Source organism: Manis javanica, chromosome 1, assembly GCF_040802235.1.
Source record: "Manis javanica isolate MJ-LG chromosome 1, MJ_LKY, whole genome shotgun sequence".
Lineage (NCBI taxonomy): Eukaryota > Metazoa > Chordata > Mammalia > Pholidota > Manidae > Manis > Manis javanica.
In genome coordinates, this window is record NC_133156.1 from 93,597,844 (window position 1) to 93,622,083 (window position 24,240).

Consider the following 24,240-nt stretch of genomic DNA (forward strand, 5'->3'; position numbering starts at 1 on the left):
TGGTACAGTACACTTCAGGGTACTTCCATAGTGTGACATAATTCAATAAGCTTTGATTTGTATATCTGGGCCATTGATATTGGGGAAGAAAGTAGGGCAATTATGGCTTTTTAAAATTAACAGTAAGGCTGAGTCCTCTGTGATCAAATTTAACATTTGTTATGTCTCAATTAACTTTTTATTTTATTACCATGTTTCTAGAACAATACATTGAAAAGATGTTAGAGATAAAAGAAGTGATGGATAATGTGCTTGCCAAGCAGAAGGCAGAAAGGGAAGATCTGGCTAAAAAATACAGGTGAGTGAAAAAAGCAAAAGTGCTTAGAGTTTTCAGAATTTATCCATTTTTTGCTATAATACATAGGCCTAGAATTTAATATTAGAAATGTTGCATAGTACCAAATAAATGTACAAGATTGTTTAATCTCTTACTTTTTTGGGGAATTGTACTTCCCAGGAAGATATTCTTCTACTTTATTACTTGAAATATCCATAAAAGGACACTGTAGTATCTTAAAAAGTTGTCAACAGCCAAGAATTTTATGAAAGCCTTTCTGATGGTGAATCCATCAGAATAAATTTCTTCCCTTAGTAAACTCAAATTTTTGACATTAAAAATGGTTTTTTTGCTATCACAGATGTCCTTCTAAGCAGTTTATTTCTATGTTTTTTGTGGCTTTGTGTACTCCTAAACTCTCAGGGTCCTTAAGGAGTTTTATTCTAATTATATTGGTTATATACCTCTTCTCAGATTTTGAGAAAGGTGTTACATATGTTTCTCTTGTTTGGGCATTATTTTTTGTTCATTTTTCATAGGTTTAGCTATATATGACTGCCCTCCTCCCATTTTTTGCTCATGATGAGATCTTTCAAGATCTACTCTCAGCAGCTTTCAAATATTTAATACAGTATTGTTAAGTATAATCACCATGCTATACTTTATATCCCATGACTTACTTATTTTGTAACTGGAAGTTGGTACCTTTTGACCCCCTCCACTCATTTTACTAGTCCCCCACCCCAACTCTAGCAACTACCAGTCTGTTCTCTGTATCTATAAGTTCATTTTATTTTTTTTAGATTCCACAGTCTAAAAAATTAGATGGTACAGTGGTTGTCTTTCCGTGTCTGACTGATTTCACTTAGCATAATGCCCACAAGGTCCATCCATGTTGTCACAAATGGCAGGATTTCCTTCTTTTTATAGCTGAAAAATACTCTATTTTGTGTGTGTGTGTGTGTATACATATGCCATATTTTCTTTGTTCATCCACTGATGGACACTTCAGTGGCCTCCATGTCTTGGTTATTCTGAGTAATGCTGCAGTGATCATGGGTATGCAGATAACTTTTCCCATGTAATCTTTCTAATTTTCTTTCTAATTTCTAATTCTGTCTTCTAGTTATCTGACATCTATTGCATATTCAATTTTTTTCTGAACCTATTTAAAACTCAGTTTTCTATTTTTACTTATAAATCTTATATTTTATATGGAAGCAACCTAAGTCTCCATCAATAGATGAATGTATAAAGAAGATGTGGTACATATACACAATGGAATATTGTTCAGCCATAAGAAGAAAAGAAATCCTGCCATTTGCCACAACATGGATAGAGAGTATGATGCTCAGTGAAATAAACCATGTGGAGAAAGATACATATGAAATGATTTCACTCATTTTCGGAGTGTATAAACAAAGCAAAACAGAAGGAACAAAATAGCAGTGGATTCATAGACACCAAGAAAGGACTAATGTTTACCAAAGGGGAGGTGTGGGGGAGGATAGAGAGGGTAGAGGGTGAAGGGGATTAAGGGGCACAATAATTTGCAGTCACAATATAGGTAGGTCATGGGGACTGTAGTACAGCATGGAAAATACAATTAATGACTCTATGACATCTTACTGCATTGATGGACAGTGACCGCAGTGGAGGGGGTGAGGACTTGATAATCTGGGTGAATGTTGAACCACTGTGTTGTGTATTTGAAACCATCGTAAGATTGCATATCAATGATACTTTAATTTTAAAAATCTTATCTTTTATCCCCATTTTGCTCTTCTTTCTAGTGAATACGTATTATAAATTCCTTTCTATTTCTTATGTTCTTGTCACTATACACCAAGTGAGCATGTAGGATTTACGGATGGTAATTGGCAATAGGATATTTGTAGGGGACTTGAGGATATTTTCTAGGGTACTTGGGAGAAGGCTAGCTTCAATTTTCCTTTATGTCCTATGATTAACAGTATACCTAGAATTTTGGAAAGTTCCTGATCACTTGTAGTTTCAAATGGTAAATCCTTATTAATATTCCTCTACGACTTAAAACCTCATAATTTAAAGAACACTTTGCTTTTTGTCTAAACTCTTTGCTTCTCATTGTTTTAAATGTGACACTAACTTGTTATTTTTCTTTCTCCTATGTCCATCTTCTTGCATTTTATGCTACTAGTTGTATACTACTCAGTATACAAAAATCTAATTTTTTTGCTGCTTCCTCCACTTACATCTCCTTCTTGCTTTAACACCTAGTTGGCTTGGAGCTCAGTACCAACAACTCTAAACAGTGATAAGACAGACAGCTATCTATACTACTGCTTTCCCTTGAAGCAGCTGCTCTTAAAGGATGGTCCTTGAGGGTCCTTGAGGGTCCCTGAGACTATTTCAAGGGGTCCATGAATTAAAACCATTTTTTAAATAATACTACAATGTTATTGACTTTCTTACTTTTATTTTCTCATGAGTATACAGTGGAATTTTCTAGAGACCATATATGTATGTGTGAGGATATTATCACTCTGATAGCTAATATAATGTGTGCTTGTGTATTTTTTTATTAAGGTATCGACATACACTCTTACGAAGGTTTCACAAGAAAAACAATGTGGTTCACCCTTATTATTGAGTCACCCCCCATACCCCATTGCAGTCACTGCCCATCAGTGTAGTAAGATGCCACAGTGTCCCTAATGACTTCTCTGTGCTACACTGTCTTCCCTGTGACCCCACACACACCATGTACACTAATCATGATACCCCTCAATCCCCTTCTCCCTCCCTCACCACCCGCCCTTCCCACACCCCTCCCCTTTGATAACCGCTAGTCCCTTCTTGGAGTCTCTGAGTCTGCTGCTATTTTGTTCCTTCAGTTTTGCTTTGTGTTATACTCCACAAATGAGGGAAATAGTTTGGTACTTGTCTTTCTCTGCCTGGCTTATTTCACTGAGCATAATACCTCTAGCTCCATATTTTTGTTTCAAAAATTTCTGTTTAATTTTCCAAAACAGTAAGTATTGATGGATAAAACCCACATAAACAAAAGCTCTTTGGGTTCCTCAGAAATATTTAGGAGTATAAGAAAGTCCTGAGACCAAAAAGTTTGAGAACCACTGAGACACGTATCCTGACCTCACGGTGGAGTAGGTGGGTGTAACCAAGAGACAAACGCATGAATCAGTCATATCCTCCCAGTTAGTCCTCAAGCCCTGAGACATTTTGTTTGGGAAAAGCACATGGAATAATACTTGTCTGGGTCCCTCTGGACTTGAAAGTGTCTCAATACAGGTTCAAAATACAGTTTCACTATTTACTTGAAGAACTGAGGTTTCTCAAGTCTAGCTCAGGTATAATTCACAAAACAATTTCACTCCTCCATAGCTAAGGGAGCTTTAGTGGAACTGTTGCTTAAATTTACTTCCTGATCCACCTATCCACTGTAAACAGGTAAGCAAACTCCAAATTGAAAGAATGGTATTTCCTCCTCAGCCTCAGTTGCTTAACTTCTAACTAATTGACCCAAGTTTTCTCTCTCTTTCAGGGTTGGCTCACAACTGATAAATAATTATATGAATATTTGGATAACACTGTCACTTCCTTAAAAAGGCAAACTTACCTTAAGGGTCAGTTTCCTCTCAAAGGAAATACATTGCAAAAATAGACTCCTGTGTACTTTGAGCTGATTAAATTTAAGTTGAAACAGAGTATCTTTAAATCTAAATGCTTGCCTCAAAAAAGTTTTCTACTGTTTTTGTGGGGTTTTTTCTTCTATTTCTCCCTTTAGGGTATCTGTAGAATCATTTAAGCAAGGAGCCTTGAGAGAACAACTGGCTAACTTGGCCACAAGACAGAAAAGCCTTTTAGTTGTGGTGAAAAAACAGAAAAAAGTAAGGCAGAAAATTCAAGACTATAAGAATGTTACATCTTTGTCTGCTCTTAGTTTGAGGAAGCTGCCATCTGGCTCAAAAATCTCTAGGGAAAAGGACAGCCAAGAGCTTACCAGTCTAGAAAATTCAGCACAGCTCCAGTCAGGTTCACTTTCTCCCGTCAGCGTTGTTTGTGGAAGCATACAGGAAACACAATTGTCTCTGGAAATGTCGAATAACAGCCAAACCACCAACACTTGTCTAAATTCAGAGACAGTGAGAAGGGAAGAGTTTTGTGGAAATGAGCTAAATTCTAAACAAGATGTCAGTGACTGTATCTTGGATGGGTTGTCAAAATCCAGACATTCAAATGGCACCAAGAAGATTAAATTAGCATCCCAACCTGTTGCTTTTATTGTTCAAGCAGAACATTCACAAAAAGAAAATGATCTTAAAGAAACTGCAGCCAAAGACCATGAATCCTCTAGTCCTTCAGCAGTAACCAGCACATTAAATATTTCAGGAACCACAAGTGTACTCACCCAAAATGATGCCCATTCATCAATTGCTACTCGTGCTCAGGCTGTTTCCAGTTGTTATCCAAAAAGAGGAAACAGGAAATCAGCTTCCCAGCAACCACCTAGGAGGACATCAGAATCCCTAGAACATCAAGGGATTGATGTCTTAGGCAGTGATACTGGTCAACAGATGAAACCATATCTTAAAAAGTCACCTTTTGCTGTCGCTCATGCAAATGACAGTCAAGGTTCCTCTTCCTCTCGGTCTGGTTGTCAACGTGCTGTTCAGAAGCCTTTAAACTATAGCACAGCTCCTAAAAAGAAATGTATGCAGATAAAGGATCTGATACTACTTGGAAGGATTCATCCAGGAAATAATATTCTGGAATTCAAAACACAGGTATCCTATTTTTTTCCTCTAAAATCATGTAAATTTGATAAATGAGTTAATGTTACTGTTACATAGGGTAGGCATTTTAGCTCTGATTAGAGAAATAGGGGTAAGAGTTAGCTGGTCTTGAATGGAGGGACACAACCACTGTGTTCTTAGCAGGTGAAATCATGCTCCTAGAATTGCCCTTTATATTTTAGTCATAGGCACCTTTGGGATCTCAGGCCAGAATTAGTCAATTATATTGCACCAGGAAGGATTCAAGAACAACATAAAAATAATCAATTGGAGCTGTTTTTGTTTCCACAGTTTTGGAAACTATCAGTTACTGCTAAAGCTTCCCCTAATAAGGGATAAGTATAAATTCATCTTGCTGGAAATGCCTACAAAAGAAGCTTCCTCTCCACTTTGTCCACATTCACATTTGGAAAGAGGAATTCAGAGTGGCAAAGACTGTAGAGTCCTGGAATGCTTTGCTTCTGTACCTACCAATCCAGGCTAACTGGAAATTAGTCTGAATAACCCCTGTTTCTAACCCTTCTGTTTCTGAATAATAAGGCTTTTCCAAGTTCATAAGCTGTACATATCAATTAGAAGCAAAAAAAATTAATTTTAAAGCTCCAAACTATAGTTTAAAGACTGAATTAGTAGCTTGATCTCAGATCCCTTGATGCTCCTGTTTGCTTGGCTATCCACCAATTTATTGCTAAGGAGTACCTACCTCAGATTAGCCAAAGCAACTCAAATTGTAGTTGGTAAATTAGTTACATTAACTCAAATTTTGACAGCTGTGGTTTCTTCTCTGGATCAGCTATAATATTTTAATACAAATTTTCATAGTTCAGCTATTTTTAACAGCCTTATTGAGATATCATTGAGCTACACTACACATAATGTATACAATTTGACAGATTTTGAGATATGTCTATACCTGTGAAACCATGACCACAAACAAGATAATGAACATATCCATCACCCCCGCAAGTTTCTTTGTGTGCTTTTGTACTCCTCCTCTGTATCCCATCCTCCCATGCTGATCTTCAGACAATTACAAGTCTGCCTTCTGTCCTTATATGTTAGTCTGCATCTCTAAGAATTTTGTGCAAGTGAAATTATACCATATGTATTCATTTTTGTCTGGCTTCTTTCTCTGGGCATAATTATTTGAGATTCATCCTTGTAGCATGTATCAGTACTTCATTCCTTTTTTATTGCTGAGTAGTACTCTTTTGTATGTCTGTACTACAGTTTATCAATTCATCTGTATAGACTATAGACATTTAGATTGCTTTCAGTTGTTCACTATTACAAATAAAGCTTCTGTGAATATTGGTGTACAAGTTTTGGTATGACACAGGGTTTAATTTTTTTGGGTAAGTACCTCAGAGTGTAGAGGCTGGATTATATATGGTAAGTGTGTTATTTATATTTATATTCATATTTGTATTTAAATTTTTAAGAAACTGCCAAAGTTGTTTGTAACATTTTATATTACACCAGCTGTGTATGAGATATCTAGTGCTTCTACATCTTTACTTAGCCAGCTTAGTGTGATAAGCCTTTTAATTTTAGCCATGCTAGCACATAGTGTAGGTGTATGTATGTAATATTTACATATGTATAGTAATTATTGTGATTTTAATTTGCATTTTGTAATGACTATGTTAAGTATCTTTTCATATGCTGTTTGCCATCCAATTTATTCCCTGATGTAGTGTCTGTTCAAATTGTTTGCCCTTTTTTTATTGGTTGCTTGTTTACTTAATAAGTTTTGAGAGTTTTTAAAAAAGTACACTTTGGATGTAAGTCCTATATCAAACATACTTTGGAAATGGTTTCTCCTAGTCCGTGGCTTGTCTTTTCATTCTCTCAATATTGTCTTATTAAGAACAGAAGTTTTAAATTTTGGTGTAGTCTGATTTATCAATTTAATCTTGCATTGATTATTCTTTTTAGTATCATATCTAAGAATTCTTTATAACCCAAAGTCACAAAGATTTTCTTCTAGAATTTTTATAGTTTTAGGTTTACATTTAGGTCTATAATCCATTTTAAATTAAATCTTATATATGGTACAACATAGGATCCCCACTCATATTTTTGAATTTGTATATCCAGTTGTTACCGCAACATGTGTTAAAAAAAGTACCCTCTATTAAATAATATTGGCACCCTTGTAGAAAATTAGTTGTCCACATACATGCCTGTTTCTGGACTCCTTATTCTGTTTTTTTGATCAGTTCATCTAGCTTTCCATCAATACTGTTTTGATTATTGTGGCCATAAAAGTCTTGAAATTATGTATGTTCTCCTTTTACAAAAGTGTTTTGGCTATTCTAGGTAATTTGCAATCCCATATGAATCTTAAAGTGAGTTTGTCCATTTCTTTTTTTTTTAAGGTTGCTATTATTTTTATTGGGTTGAGTTGAATCTATAAATTAATTTTGAGAAAAATGATGTCTTAGCAATATTGAGTTGTCCAACCTGTGGATATGGTATAGCTCTCCATTGGGATTGAGATTGGGAGCTATTTTAAGACTTGCTTCTTTTCCCAGGAAAAATCTCTGTGTCATGACTCTGGAGCTTTGGAGAAAGACATGGCAACTTCTTTCTGAATGACACCCCTACTTATTAGCTGAGCATTTGGTGGAGGTGGGCACGGTAACCTCATGCCTTTTCAGCTTGCCTATCCTGACATGAAACCACCACCTTACAAGCTAGTTCAGGGGTGGTCAGGGTCCCAGTAGTCTCAGTGGCACCATGCCAGCGGTATAACTTCTGTTTCACCAGTGTGGGGTAGGCAAAAGAATGGGACCCACAGTTCTTGGCTGCACTCATCCACAACTTAGCCTTAGCAACAGATAGCTGACAGAAGGATGAGAAATACTGGTGTCCTGGAGAAGGAGCAATGTTTCTGACTGCAGCAGTCTGGAGTGGAGTCGCTGACGCACTCAATCTGGGAGAGGGGCAGAAGAAGCGGTATTAGTTCAAATACCACAGAGTTTCACCTTTTATTAACCTAATTGTCTTAGATTTTGTTGAATAGATATTTCATTTGGTGAATGCCCTTATAACCATTTCCAGAAACTTAACAGTTTTTTTTACTCATTTTCACCAGGGAGTGGATCCTTACAGTGTCATGTCAGGAGTTGATCCTAGGATAATTACATTCAGGATGACTTTTGATATAATTAAGTGTAAATCTACTATGTGGTATTTGTTTTCCATTTTTCTAGTTTCTTCTTTGTTCCCTTTTTCATCTTTTTCCTGCTTTATCTCCTTTGTTGGTTTATTAGCTATAATTCTTTTTATTTTAGTTGTGGCTTTAGAGTTTATAGAACATATTTTTACCTTCTCACAGTCTACCTTTAAGTGATATTATGCCATTTCATGTATACTGTAAGAACCTCAAAGTAGTATACTTCCATTTCTCCTTATAACCTTTGTGTTATCATATATTTTTCTTTTACATGTTATAGACTCCACATCACATTATTGATTTTGCTTAAGCAGCCAAGTATCTTGTAAAGAGATTTAAATAATAAGGAAAAATATCATTGCCATGTAGCCACTATTTCTGTACTTTTCTTTCCTTTCTGTAGATCATGATTTTCATTTGCTATCATTTTCATTTTGCCTGGAGATGACCTTTAACATTTCTTATACTGGAGGTCTGTGATACTGAATCCTTTTGAAAACATCTGAAAATGTTTTATTTCACCTTCATTTTTGAAAGGTATTTTATTTTAGATAGATTTAGAAATCTAGGTAGGAATGGTTTTCCTCATTAAGTATTTTAAAGATGTTGCTCCACTGTCTTCTTGCTTGCATTGTTTCCAACAAGAAATATGCTATTATTCTTAACTTTATTCTTCTCTAAGTAATGGGTATTTTTTTCTCCTTATGACTTTTAATATTTTCCCCTTATCTCTAGTTCTAAGCAGTTTTGATGATGATGAACATTGGCATGATTTTTTTTTCATGTTTCATATGCATAGGGTTTGCTTGAATCTTTTTGGGTTTCAAATATGAATCTCAAATTTGGAAATTTTTTAGTCATTTCTTCAGCTGTATTTTCTTCCCTCCCCTCCTCTTTGAACTCCAATTGCACACATAGTAGGTTATTTGAAGTTATTCCATAATTCACTGGTGACCTGTTAAGTTTTTTTTTAACTCTCTTTTCTCAGTGTTTCTTTTTTATGCAGTTCCTATTGCTGTGTCTTTGAATGCACTAATCTTTTTGTTTGCAATGTCTAATCTGTCCTTAATCCCATCCAGTGTATTTTTCATCTCACACATTGTGATTTTCATCTCTAGAAGTTTGATTTGAGTCTTCTTATATCTTTGATGTCTTCGCATAACTTTTGAGTATGTGGAATGTGATTATAATAACTATTTGATGTCCCTTACCTGCTAATACTAATATCCTTGCCAGTGCTCATTTTCAATTGATTCGTTTATTTCCTCCTTATGGGTTGTATTTCCTACTTCTTTCCTGGCGTATTAATTTTTTATTTGATCCCACACACTGTGAAATTTACCTTGTTGGATGCTGGGCTTTTTGTATTCTTATTAATATCTTAGAGATTTGTTTTAGGATAAAGTTAAGTTCTTGGAAACAATTTTATCTTTTTGGGTCTTGCTTTTAGATTTGTTAGGCAGGATTGGATCAGTGTTCAGTTTTCTACTCGTGAGGCAAGACTCTTCTGTGTATTCTACCAGTGCCCCATCAGTTTTGAGGTTTTCCTAGTCATGCTGTTGGGAATAGGCCCAATTTTTGCCCTTTGAGAATGTCAGGTGCTGTTATCTCTAATCCTTTCAGGTGTTTTGGGGTTTTTTTCCTCCAGCCTTGGGTAATTTCCTCACACACATGGCCAATCAGTACTCAGGTGAATACTTAAAATTCTGAAGATTTACAGAATTGTCTTTCTGTGTATTTCTCTTTTCTTCAGTTACTGTGTCCTACAAACTCTAGTCATCATGCCTCCCTAGACTCTGTTCTGTCTCCACAACTCAAGGAGTCCACAGGCTTTATCTGGATTGCTCTCCCTCCACCATGACCTGGAAACTCTCTCAAAGCAGTGTGCTGGCATAGTTGAAGGGCTCACCTCATTAACTTCTCACTTTTCGGGCATCACTGCACTTTGTTGCCTGATATTTGATATTTTACAAACCATTGTTTTATATATTTTTCTGTTTTGTTGTTGTGTTAGGATAAATCTGATCCTTGTTCCTTCATCATGGACAGAAGCAAAAGTTCACTATTTCAGCTATTATTTTTTATCTTAATTTTCATTTTATTTTGCACTTCAGGAGACTACCCATAAAGCCAGCATTTTACTGAGCGGTAAAATAAAGGTAGAAGATGGTCAGATTTATCAAAGTCCAGTCACCTGGCTCAAGGATCTTCTAGGAGGTGATAGTCATGTGACCTGGAACTATGCTTGGAATAAGGTGAGTCATTCTTAAGTTTATCTTTAACTTCATATTCCAATAGAAAAGTAAAAAAAATTTTAATGATAAAACTTTACCTTTTTTTTAGGAAATAAAAAATTCTCCAATCTAGTTTTTGTCCTCATATGTTCCTTCTACAATACATTACATGCTTTCTCCTACAACTCCTGTTTGCCAGAATTCCCTACATGCAGGGTTTTCCAGCTGACTGAGGGTTATCCACCTTCCTTATTCCTCACCTAGTCTTCAAAATTTGAATGCCCCAGTCTTTCTCTATTATCCCCCAGGTGATTTCAGGTATTTGTGATTCCACATAGGAAATTTGAGACCACTGGTATATTGATAATTTAATGTTATTAGTAATCTGATGAAAGAAGCAAAATCTTCCCCTACAGACAAAAGAAATGAGCATACAGGAGATACGACCCTAAGACCCACAGAAGTGCAGTGCATATGGTGCACTTCTATGTTCGAGCATAGTCTTATCCATGAATTGCTAGTCTCCCAAAAGAAATATTTCTTATCATTTAGACTTCCCAGACTTCCTCCTCAGTTCTGTCTTCTGAGTCTAAACCCAGTTTAACCACCAATTTGAAGACTAAATGACTGGAACCCTTGAGGCTCAATGATCAACACCCTCCAGATGTCCATGGCGCCACTTCAGGGAACAGCCTTGCAATGATTTACACAGAAAGAGTGAGTCATCAGATATCCATCATTATTGTTTCACAGAATCACAATGCCTCAACCTCCACTAGCCATTACAGTAAGCCTCAGTAATAGAAGGCGTAGTTGCCTCTCTCTTCTTCTGTCCAACTCAGCTCCTTCCACCCTCCTCCTGTCTCCTGTTCTCAGTGTGCACCCCTAAGCCCTGCAGTCTTGTTACCTGGGCCTGTGTGGGGATCCTCCACAATTGTTACAGTTCCTTCACTTTCAGTAGCACATTTTGGATTTCCTCTGTTTTATAGTGTCGCTGTACTTTTTTAACCCTAACATTTGGGTTTTTTTCTGCACCCCTGGCATTACCAGGCCAACTGCTTTCAATTCACAGTTTCCAGTCCTTCCCATGGACTTATAAAATCATCATCTTTGCATGTTAGTAATTAATATTTTACTCATGGAAATCCTTCTTTTCACAAAATATCTTAAATTTATGATAGATTATATCATTTTGCTGAAACTAAATCTATGCATACATCTTGAATATGGTACTGATTGCTGAACTTAGGTTCTTTTGAGCTCAACATGCCTCTGCTACAGTGTGCCCAGTGATGACTTGATTCTCCCACCTACTTTCTTAATTGAAACTACCACATTTCCTGCATTTGAATAGCTGGCTGCAACATCATCGGGCCCTCACTCTGTACTTAAATGCCTTTTACATATCCCATTGCCTCTGGTCTTTTCTTGTCAGCCATGTCAATTAGAGTCATACTGTTTAACACCTATGTGATAGTGAAGCCAAAAAATATGGGCAATGTGGGCACTAAAATTAGGGCAATTCTTGGATATAGGATATTCATACAGATCATCTGAGTAGGCTTGGATTTTTAAAAGTTATCCCAAAAATGGAAACAGACTTAAAAATCTCTACAGGGTATACATGTATTTCCAGTAACTACCCCAGACTGAGATACAGTACCCCAGTGAATTTCTTAGCAATATTTAAGACCCTCTTCTAAAATTTACCACAGAAACCTCTGCCTCCTCTTATCTTGGGGTAACTCCTAAATTCACAGTCATTTCTTGATGAAAGGAGCTTTTTACTGCTTAGGTAATTTTTTTTTTTTGGTATCCTTAATCTACAATTACATGAAGAACATTATGTTTACTAGGTTCCCCGCTTCACCAAGTCCCCCCCACTTACCCCTTCACAGTCACTGTCCATCAGCGTAGTAGGATGCTGTAAAATCACTACTTGTCTTCTCTGTGTTGCAGAGCCCACCCCGTACCCCCCCAACATTATACATGCTAATTGTAATGCCCCTTTCTTTTTCCTGCCCTTATCCCTCCCTTCCCACCCATCCTCCCCAGTCCCTTTCCCTTTGGTAACTGTTAGTCCATTCGTGGGTTCTTTGATTCTGCTGCTGTTTTGTTCCTTCAGTTTTTCTTTGCTCTTATACTCCACATATGAGTGAAATCATTTGGTACTTGTCTTTCTCCGCATGGCTTATTTCACTGAGCATAATACCCTCTAGCTTCATGCTTAGGTTATTTTAAATATTTCTACTGATTAGTTTCTGAGAATGATGGTAGGGCTGTGGGCTGTGGGGCTAGGAGTGGTAGATTGTCAGACACAAAACACCAAAAAACTAGGTCTGTCCGGCATTTGACAGAATGACAGAGCCAGTAGACAGAGATGACTCAGACTTCCTAGCCAAGCAGCTCAGCTGCTGTACAGGGAATCCTGATGCTAACTCCCACTGGGCATCTCCAACGCCTCTTGCTGCTGTGTTCTCCCAGCTGGTAGGCACCATCTTGATGCAGCAGTGATCTCTAGGTGGGAGACAGGAGACCAAGCTAGTTCCTGGTTCCACTCGCGATGAGTTACATGATTGGGGCAATGGTTTCAATTTCAGCCTACACACTAGAATCATTTGGAGAGCTCTTAAAAATTACCAGTGCTTGGTGGACTCCAGCCCCATACCTTCTGATTTAATAGTATGGGTTGGAGACTGGATCGTAGTATTTTAAAAAGCTTTCCAGGAGATTATAATGTGCAGCCTGGAGAGGAGCACTGATCTAGGTCAAGTCATCTAACCTTTCTGAACCTCAATTTTCTTATGTATAAAATAAGTAGTTCTAAATGGTGTCTAAAGACTCTTGCAACTTGGAGAATAACTTGCATAGCACTGTGTGGTTCATAATTTCATGTATTCTTTCACAACATGCCCATGAGGTAAGAAGGCCAGCTATTATCTCTATTTATGGACGTGACAACAGAATTGCAGGAAGTTCAGTGACCTGATTAGCCTCAAGGCTAGTAAGTGCCAGAACCAGGACTAGAACCTGATTTTCTGATTGCTTATAAAGTATTTCTACATTTACAATGATACAGGGAGACCCACATTCCTTTCACTGGAAGCAGGTTGCCATGAACTCAAAAGAACATCCTATCAACCTAGCTGCCTTTATGAATTTCTGCAAAGCCTCATTCTTATGCAGCAAAAATTACCTTCTTTCACAGGAAAAATGTTTCTCTGATATAATTGCAGTATGAAAATCATAACAGTGTCAATGACAGTTCATTATTGTGAATGCCCAGAACTATATGAAAATGAAAAGTAAACTTTTGGACAGTGACGCAATGAGCACTGACAGATCTCATGCAAACATACTTCCCATCTGAATGCTTCATTGAATTTCCACCCTTATAAATTTACTCATTTGTATTTAGTATTGACTTTCCTCTATGGGTCCCCACTCACCCTACACACTTTCTTTAAAAATTCCTCCCACCACCATGATTATGAAAAGGTTGGGTAGGAGTATAGAAAGTGATAGAAATTGTTGATCTGGACAACCAGTCAGCCTTATTCAGTTAGTTAATCACAGTGCCAGTGTATCTTAACTCAAAGCTGTGAGCCTAGCTTCTACTCAGGAAGAGATGGTTGGAGATGTGGGCCCTTTTAAAATACAGATATCCAGGAAGTATGAATCCTAAAGACAAATACTGTGAAAGGCCTACACTCTCCCTCACAGCATAGACAGATTATTTGGGGAAGTGGGGAAGGAAGGGCTGCAGGATAGGGATTGGGGGCAGGTGAATAGTAGGAAGATAAACTTCACTTGCATCATTATTTCCGCAGTATCACCACATCTAAGGAAATTGTTACACGTTGATACACTTTATGTCTTCTGAATTCTTACAGAAATATTTCATTTGTGAATTTTAAAAAATTTCTTAGCCAAATGTATTTTTGTGTTACAATGAACTTCAAAGAATGCCTATAGTTTTCTTTTGTTTCTTTGTCTTTTTTTCCTCCCTAAGATCAAAATCAATTATCCTTTCCTCTTCCTCATGGGGTAGTGAAAATTGTTAAGAATTGTTTCTTAAAACTTGAAATGGAATTAAAACAGTCGTTTGATCATTCATGTGCAGATTCCTATTAGTTAATACTAACAGATAGTTCTAAAGACTTGTGAAAAATGAACTGATACTCTCAAATAAAATGGAGCCCCTGCAGGGAAATAAATTCTTGGACACCTCTTTAATATCCAAATGCAGGTCATGTTTTATATTTTTTCTTGGTGCATGCTAGTACATAAGGTATAGAGAAACATTTCTTACTGCAATTAATGACAGTTGATACAGTACTTTATTTCTTTACTTTGGTAAGAGACCTTACCAAAGTAAAGTTAATTAATAATCTGGCTTGACTTATTAACTACATTTCCAGAATAGTGACTGAGTGAATCATCCATCCACCCTACACATGTATGCACACGTGCACACACACACACACACACACACAGAGTACTTCTTCCCTAAATATTGAGACAGGGACCATGAGCTTAGACAAAATAGGATGAGGGCCTCTGGAAAAAGCAAAGCAGGATATTTGCAGTCAGAGCAATGTAACTACATGCAAGGAAACCCCCTACCAAAATTCTGTGTTAAACATTAAGCTCTAGAGTCATTCTTCAGTAAGATGAATTAATATTTCCCACATAAAGAAGAGTAGCACATGTTTTTATTTTGCTAATCATTTGTAATCATGTGTAAGATTCACTTTGGCATACTAAAAGGCCCAGGCCTACGTGCTGTATTTCCTCCTTCAGATCTGATGAGGTGATTTGCAAACTGGGCAACTAACTTAGCATGCAGACCCAGCTGTAAACAACATAGTAAAAGGCAGGAAGGATTCCACCTTAAAGATAAGATTGCATTTTAACACCCAGGAAATTTAAGAAGATTCTTAACTTACTCTTTAGCAAACAATACCTCAGCCCACCTTAGGGGCTGAGCAAGCAGCATTGTTTGATATGCTCCCAGACCAAGAAGCTGATATCTCAGGGAGAAATCATCAGAGCAGAAAGTTGCTTGTGTTAAGTTAATTATAAATATTCAGGGACCACTCAACAAGGCCACACCCCTAAGCCTTTGTCCAGTTCCCCAAAATCCTCAACTGCCTATAAAACCCCTAGACAATGTACCACTATGGGTTCTCTTGTTCCCTCCTGGCATGAGCCCAGGAGCTCTGTCCTCTCACTGTATCTCTCAATAAAAGCCTCTCCCTGGCTCTCCTACCTTGAATGTTTGTGAAATTCATTCTTCGACTCCACAAACAAGAACCCCGGTATCAGTATGATATTAAGGCATCAACAAGACTATTTCTGAGGAATAGTGGTCCTTCTGCTTAAAGAGTTCAGGAAGAGCATCAGTGGCATTAGATGAAGCATCTCTGCAGTTCTATCTTTTAGAAAAGCAAGAACTCAACAACCCACAGATATCCTCAGAACGCACCTTACCCTGAGCTCCCACTCTCTTCTCATTGGAGGGATGATGCCATCCAGTCAGCTACCCTTCATCAAAATGGGTTTTAGATAGTGAAGTTGCTGTGATTGCCATATGCTATGTAGTCCAAGACCCTAAGAATCTAACCTGCAGCTCTCCCTACATGAGCTAGATTTGGATCTAGTGAGATTTAGTTCATGATTCAGAGTTTGAGTTACATGCAAAAATGACGACTGTTTGCTCTTGTGCTTTAGCCAGCTGGAGCCTAGGCACTATTATGAAGTTTCCAGAAGCAACCTGGTGTCTGCTCATTTTGAGTTATATTCATTATTACCCTTGTTCGGTAAATCACTCCCAGCTTGCAGAAAATAAATTTTCAACTCAGTAAATTTTCTTAAAGCTGTGCTCTTTGTATGTCTGAATTACCCCTAATAATATGTTTAAGACTTGTGGGAACTCATGACCTGTAAGACTACTAAAGTACAACTTTACTACCTTGTATTACCCAGCACTAACTAATAAAAATATACTTTAAATCTGAGTTATAAGTGAAAACATACCAAGCCAGCACATTGCATAAAGTGTGTTGGATACTGTCAGGGCATAACATGAACAAAATCCATTGTTTCTAATTGTAGTGTTAGGGTCCTGGACTCCGAGGCCTCTCCAGAGAACAAACCACATGGGCACGGAGATGTAAATCCAAGCAAAGTCTTTATTCAGCCAGCTAGCTGGGGTTGACAGCACCTCCCCCAACACGCAGGCTGAGTCCGAGCTGCCGACCCCCAAGCAACTTTAGGTATGGTTTATATGGGATTTCTACAGTCAGCACCGGAGCCTGCACATTACCCCAACCAATGAATTTGAAACACATTCTATATTTTGGCCAATAAAATTGGAACAGGGACACACTAGGTGCCTGACCTTTGCACAAGCATTCCTATGTGACTTATCACGAGTTTCGACCCCAGGGGAGTCGTTTACTTCTAGTTATCTAACTTAGGGTAGGGTCAAGGAATGTTAGCCTCAGGCAGTTTCTACGTAAACTGGGTGGTTTTGCTCTAGGGTGCAGCTAAACTTTATTCTGATATTTGATGTTCCCTGCATTCCTTTACATTCCCCCCTTTTCTTGATCAAACTGAGGAATCCTCCACAGCGGCATCTAGGGCCTGAAACCTTTGACGTAGGACTAAAAGTTGAACAGTGTCAATCCTTTCCCGCACAAACCTAACAAGCCTGTTAATTATGCACGGGCCAATCGTAAGCAATAACAGCAGGATGACCAGTGGCCCTGCAACAGCCAAGAGGAGGGTAGCGAACCAAGGTTTGTATTTGAACCAAGACTCAAACCATCCTTCGCTACTTTCATATTCTTTACGCCTCTTCTCTAGATCTTTCTTCAGTTTGGCCAGGGAGTCTCTTACTGCACCTGTTTTGTCTACATAGAAACAGCATTCTTCCTTTAAGGCTGCGCACAGTCCACCTTCTCTTAAAAACAAGAGGTCCAGGCCCCTTCAGTTCTGTAGAACCACCTCTGACAAGGAGGTAAGGGATTGTTCCAGGTCTGATATTGTATGTCAAAGTTGTTCTAGGTCCCTGTCGACAGCCAGCCTCAGGGCTGTGAGCCCCTTTTCTCGAGTTACAAGGGCTGCGACTCCCGTGCCTGCCCCTGCCATCCCTAGGGAGAAGAGGGTCCCAATGGTCAGGGCAGTAAAGACCTCTCTCTTTTCCCGGTGGGAACTCGGCCGTTCTTCCCAATTAGAAAGGAAGGACTCATGAGAGTGATACATTAGGCGAGGTAAAATGGCCACAAGTACACAAAACTCACTGTTAGTGTTAAGCACAGAGGTGTGTAAGGCTGGGCCAAGGCCTTATTCTGAACAGAGCCACCAACCCGAGGAGGGGATAATCCACTTATGCTGTTCCCACGTGGTGTAGGTGTAGGAAGAGCATAACTGGTTCTGAATTATTGGGACTGTGCCCACACACGTACCAGCGACTGAGACCTGAGCGATCGTGAGTCCCCTTGGTCCATTGTCCCAGTGAGTGGGATAGGAGTTGTTGATAGTGTAGGAACCATTTATCCCGATCACCTCATAGAAGGGGGGTGAACCCGGGTAGCATAACCAACAGGGATCGGCGAGGGAGGGAGTGGTGTGGTTCAAAGTCTCTGCTGTTGCCATACCATTTCCCACAAGGGTTTATCCAATCCAGAGGGAGCATGCTGGGCCCTTAATTCAGAGGTCGATGGACCCGGTTTTTTTATGGGTTCTGGGGCCAGCGTTCCGGTCGACATTTTCTTATCCTTTTGGCCCAGGCCCTTGTTCTGATTTGAAGGGTTCAGGGGAGTTATAACCTGGTTGGGACCTACAGCGGCGTTGGGAACTGGCGTGGGAGCTGACACGGTTAATTTAATGGTGAGGGTCGAGCCTTCTTCCCCATGTCCCCAGGATTTATAGTACTTTATCCCCCATGTTAGCCTGTTTATCCAGCGCGATACCTCAATCTTTTTGCCCATCTCGGTGAACTGAATTCGTACCCAATCCTGATCTCGGTCACAAGCCTTGTACCTGGGCACGTGACATGGGACATTCTGGTTGACATAAGAAAATTTGACTGCATCCCCTTTTGTAACTGGCCATTTCTGACCCCCATCATTCGAGGTTACACAGTCCAAGCTAGCACACCAGAAGGGCCCCCACCCACATGCATCGCTTTCACCTGTTTTCGGGCAAGCATAAAATCCCTAGGCGCTATCCGGAGGGGTGTAGGGCCTCAGCCCCCAAAGGGTCCGGTAACCTTGGTTGATCCGTCGAAGGCAGAAAAACAGGTGAGGCCACCAGGTTCCGAGTGGCGCCCTGTGTTCCATGGTACCAGTGACCTCCCCAGTTGCGCCGTTTACCAACATCCAGGTCAGGTCCCATGGCTGAGGGGGGTTGGTGCCTTCGAGCTGGGAGATGGTGACTAAGGCACTTATCAGCAGAATCCCCTTCATCTTTGGCTTAAGTGTAGTTTTAGGGGGTTCACAGGATGCCGCCACACCTTCCACTCTTCTCCTTGGGCTTCTGGATCTTTATGAGGCAGGACCTTCCGAACGTGGGTGTGATGCACCCAGGGAGCGATACCATCAACCTTGAGAGCAGTGGGGGTGGTAGACAACACAGCATAAGGTCCCTTCCACCTGGGTTCGAGAGTCTTTACTTGGTGTCTCTTGACCCATACCATATCTCCTGGGACTATGCCATGTTCCGGGCTCGGAGTCTGCCCGCCCTCATAATATGCTCTAATCAGGGGCCAGATTTCCTGTTGTACTTTAGCGAGAGCTTGCAACACATTCAGATAGTCAGGGGCTGGGTCCCCTGTCCCGGGGAGCTGCACTCGCCGAATTATGGGTGGAGGAGCCCCATACATTATCTCAAATGGAGTTAAACCATGTACATAGGGGGAGTTCCGAGCACGGAAGATGGCTAAGGGAAGGAGGGTCACCCAGTCTCCACCAGTCTGCAATACCAATTTAGAAAGGGTCTCCTTCAAGGTCCGGTTCATTCTCTCTACCTGCCCAGAGCTTTGTGGGTTATAAGCACAATGTAACTTCCAATCTACCTCCAAAGCCAGGGCTAATCCCTGCAGATTTTGCTAACGAAAGCCGGGCCGTTATCGGAACCTATGGTTTCAGGGACCCCATATCTGGGGATGATCTCTTCAATTACTTTCTTTGCTACTACCTGGCTGGTCTCATGCTTGGTTGGAAAAGCTTCCATCCACCCTGAGGAGGTATCCACCATAACTTGTATCCATACTTCCCTGGTTTTACTTCGGTGAAGTCTATTTCCCAGCTCCTCCCTGGAACCCTCCCCCTTTCCCGAGTACCTGCTGGGTGTGGCCCCCTTGGGGCTGGTTTTAGCATTGTACAGCTGCTGCATTCTCTCGTGATCTGACGAGCTGCCTCATTCTGGTGGGGAAACACCAACTGCGCGGACTGGAAAAGGCTGAGCAGCTTTTTCCAGCCTAGATGGGTGGACTTATGCAGATTAGCAAGCATGTACTGTCCCAATGCTTCTGGCAGGACCAATCTTCCTTCTTTGTCCCTACTCCAATTTCCCTCCCCAACTACTTTCCCCGAGACTTGTTTCCTAACCCACTCAAGATCCTGAGGGGAATATTCAGGTTTGGGTGGCAGGGCGGGCAGTTCAGGTATAGGTATTTCGAGGGCCACAAGCACAAGGGAGTCCGAGAGGGCCGCCTTCCTAGCTTCCACATCAGCATGTTTGTTGCCGGTGGCCTCAGGCGTCTTCTTTGATTGGTGGCCTGGTACATGTATAACTGCTACCGCCTTCGGTTTTTCGATGGCAGCTAGTAATCTTTGGACTTCTTGTAAATTTCTCAGTTCCTTTCCTTCCACGGAGCGGAATCCTCTTTCCCGGTAGATGGCTCCGTGGACACGGACTGTGCCAAAGGCATACCTGCTATCTGTGTAGATGTTGGCCCGCTTACCTTCTGCTCTTTCCAGGGCCTCAGCAAGAGCAATAAGTTACGCCTTCTGTGCTGAGGTGCCAGGGGGCAGGGCTGCACTCCAGACTACTTCTCCCTCGTGGTCACCACCGCTGCCCCTGCTCTCCTGACTCCCTCCTGCACAAAGCTGCTCCCATCTGTGTACCAATTAAGTTCACAGTTTGGTAACGGCGCGTCTTTTAAGTCTGCTCACACCTGGACAATTCCAGAAAGAATCTCTACAGTCATGGATGGGTGTCAACAGATCTGGGTCCGGCAGAAGGGTGGCAGGATTTAGGGTCACCGGGTCAGAGAAGGCAATTCGTGGAGATTCTAGTAAGAGCCCTTGGTAATGGGTGAGTCTTGCATTCATCATCCATTTTCCTGGAGGGTGCCTGAGGATCCCCTCTACAGTATTTGGGGCTGTTACCCTCAGGTTCTGGCCAAAGGTGAGTTTGTCTGCCTCTTTTACCAGCAGAGCAATAGCTACTAGGATACGCAGACAAGGTGGCCATCCGGAGGCCACTGGGTCTAGTCACTTGGACGAATAGGCCACAGGTCTTTTCCATGGGCCTAGCTGCTGAGCCAAGACTCCTTTAGCCACTCCTTTCTTTTCATCTACAAACAGGATGAAGGGTTTTTCTGGGTCTGGTAAAGATAGGGCGGGGGCCCGGAGGAGAGCTTCTTTTAGTCTGTCAAAAGCCTCTTGTTGTTCCTGAGTCCATTGCCAGCCCGGCCCTTCTTTGGTCGCCTTGTATAGCGGTTAGGCTATTTCTGTGTACCCTGAAATCTAGAGCCTGCAGAACCCGGCTGAGCCAAGAAATTCCCTCACTCCCCGGGGTGAGGAAGGGATGGGGATAGTCAGAATAGTTCGTTTCATGGCCTGCGTTAGCCACCTGCCTCCGTTAGATATTTTGTACCCCAGGTAGATCACTGACCTTTGACAGATGTGGGCTTTCTTGGCCCTGGCTTGATATCCCAGTTTGCCTAGTTCAGCCAGCAAGTTCCCTGTGGCTTCTTTGCACTCCTCACGGGTCTCGGTGGCCAGCAACAAGTCATCCACATACTGCAGCAGTGTCATACGGGGGTGGCTCCTGTGAAAGGGCTCCAGGTCCTGGCTTAGGGCTTCATTGAATAAGGTGGGAGAATTCTTGAAACCCTGTGGTAGCCTAGTCCAGGTAAGCTGTCCTTTTCTTCCTCCCCCTGGTTCTTGCCACTCAAAGGTAAACAAAGGCTGACTAACTTCAGAAAGGGGGATGCTGAAGAAGGCATCTTTCAGGTCCAGAGTAGTATACCACACATGAGAGGATGGCAGGTGGCTGAGCAGGGTGTAAGGGTTGGGCACTGTGGAGTGGATATCCTCGATCCTTTCATTAACCTTTCGCAAGTCTTGCACTGGTCAGTATTCTCTGCCACCAGGCTTCCTTACTGGAAGCAGGGGCGTATTCCATGCAGATTGGCAGGATTTAAGGACTCCTGCTTCTAACAGTCGGTGGATATGGGGTGCTATCCCTTTCCTAGCCTCTTCTGGTATTGGATACTGTCGGACTCGGATGGGCAGGGCTGTGGCTTTGAGCTGAACAACTGGGGGCAGATGTTTGGCGAGACCAATTCCTCCGGTTTCGGCCCATGCAGAAGGGAACTTCTGCAACCAAGAGTCCGTTTCTCCCTGGCCCCCCTTTTCTTGATCTGCCTGAAACAGGCGATGCTCATCGGCTAGGGATAGGGTTAGCACATTCACCGGTTGTAGGAGCTGCCCTTCTTTGTCCATGATCTTTATCCCTTCAGGTTCAAAATGGATGCACGCCCCGACTTTGGTTAATAAGTCTCTGCCCAGCAATGGTGCGGGGCTCTCAGGTACGACCAGGAATGAGTGGGAGACCGGATGCCTTCCTAGGTCCACTCTTCTGTTAGTAGTCCAGGCACATTTCTTGGACCCTGTCGCTCCCTGGACTATACTTGTGCGTCCTGGGTTTAGGGGGCCGTGAGCTTGGTTAAGAACTGAATACTGTGCCCCAGTATCTACCATGAACCCAATGGGAGTCCCCTCCACGCACAGGGTTACCCAGGACTCAGGGAGGGGTGCCGAGCCCCATCCCCATCAATTTTCCTCTCCTAAGTGGAGGGTCTCAACGGGGTTCCCTCCCCCTTGTTCCTTCCTTTTTGGGCCCTCTCTCTTCCAGTGCCCATATCCCTTACACAGGGCGCACTGATCTCGTCCTAGCTGAGATGGGAGGGGTCCCTTTTTTTGAGGTGATCTAGGGCTCCCTTTTACCCTGGCTAAGAATATCCTAGCCATTTCTTCTCTCTGCTTCTTGTTCTCCCTCTTCTGAAACTCTCTGTCTTCTTTCCTATTTTTCTCCTGTACTTCCCATTTCTCTTTCTTCAGCCTTTCTTCCCTATATCCTCCGGAGTCTCTCTAGCATTGAAGACTTTCTCCGCTTGCTGCAGCATTTCCCTAATAGAGATCTCTCCTAAGTCATCCCGCTTGTGGAGTTTCTTCCAGATATCGGGGGCTGCCTGGTTGATAAATGAGAGTACTACAGCTGATCTATGTTCCTCTGCCTCTGGGTTTATGGGGGTATATTGCCTGTAAGCATCAAAAAGCCTCTCCAGATACGCGGCTGGGCTTTCCTTCTCCCCCTGAACAATAGTTTTTACCTTAGCTTTGTTAGTGGGCCATCTGGCGGCCGCCTGGAGACCAGTCATTAGAGTCTGGCGGTAGACCTGGAGACGCTCCCTACCTTCTGCCGTCCCGAAGTCCCAGTTTGGGCGTGTAAGTGGAAATGCCTCATCGATGATGGGCTGGAGGGTAGTAGGTCTTCCATTTTCTCCGAGGACATTTTTTCTGGCTTCATTGAGGATGCGCTCTCTCTCTTCTGTTGTGAAGAGGGTGCGGAGTAACTGCTGGCAGTCATCCCAAGTGGGACAATGGATGAACATAATGGACTCTACCAAACCTATAAGGCACTTGGGGTCCTTTGAGAAGGGAGGATTCTGAGTCCTCCAATTATAAAGGTCACTAGATGAAAAGGGCAATACTGATATTGCTGGGCTCCGCCCGGACCGCCTGCACCAATGGCACGTACGGGCAGAACCGGCACTGCTTCCTCTGAGGTGGAGGAGGGAGCCTCCCTTTCTTGCTCCCTTGCCCCTCGAGGCCTCAACTGCATTCCTCCCGCTCTATCTGGCGCCCAGCGTGGGGCCAGGGCGGGGTTGCGTGAGGAAGCTCTTTCCGACCTCCTGCCTTCTCCTGCTGAAGAGTCTGGGGAAGCTGTGGCCGCCTGGTCCCTGCTGGGCTCCCCAACCTCGTTTTCTACCCCTCCGGCAGCTTCACCCCCTTCTCCTGCATATGGGGGTGGCCGCTCAATCGGCAGAGGGGGTAGAGGGGGGAACTGTCAGGGAGAACTGGCAGCGCACTCAGGCGCACAGGGTTCTTGGCCCTGTGATGAGAGGGTTTTAACTCTTCCTGGGAAACTAAAACGGAGGTTTTAAGTGGTTCTACATGAGATTTCCCCATCAAAAAGGGCCTCAGCCAGGAGGGGGAATTCTTGGCCAAATTCTCCCAGACAAGAATATAGGGAAGTTGGTCAGGGTGGCTCTCAGGGTCTGGCCGAGAAATGACAGCTTTGACCTTGTCAATAAGTTCCAGGGAAAGAGACCCCTGGGTTGGCCAGCCTACTCCAAAGGAGGGCCACTTGACTGAGCAAAAGGTATCAAGCTTACTTTTCTTGATACTAAGACTCATGTTTAGGGCCTGTTCCTTGACCTTCGGAAAGTGG

The 24,240-nt window shown here is 41.8% G+C and overlaps 1 protein-coding gene across 1 annotated transcript in view; it reads left to right on the plus strand.

Annotated features, from left to right (window-relative positions):
- ANKRD31 (ankyrin repeat domain 31) overlaps positions 1 to 24,240 on the plus strand; it is a 173,190-nt gene that overhangs the window by 139,149 nt on the left and 9,801 nt on the right. Inside the window, exons 21-23 of the mRNA XM_037000313.2 lie at positions 202 to 298; positions 4,065 to 5,064; positions 10,369 to 10,509. Coding sequence (XP_036856208.2) covers positions 202 to 298; positions 4,065 to 5,064; positions 10,369 to 10,509 — 1,238 coding nt within the window. The remainder of the gene's footprint in view (positions 1 to 201; positions 299 to 4,064; positions 5,065 to 10,368; positions 10,510 to 24,240) is intronic.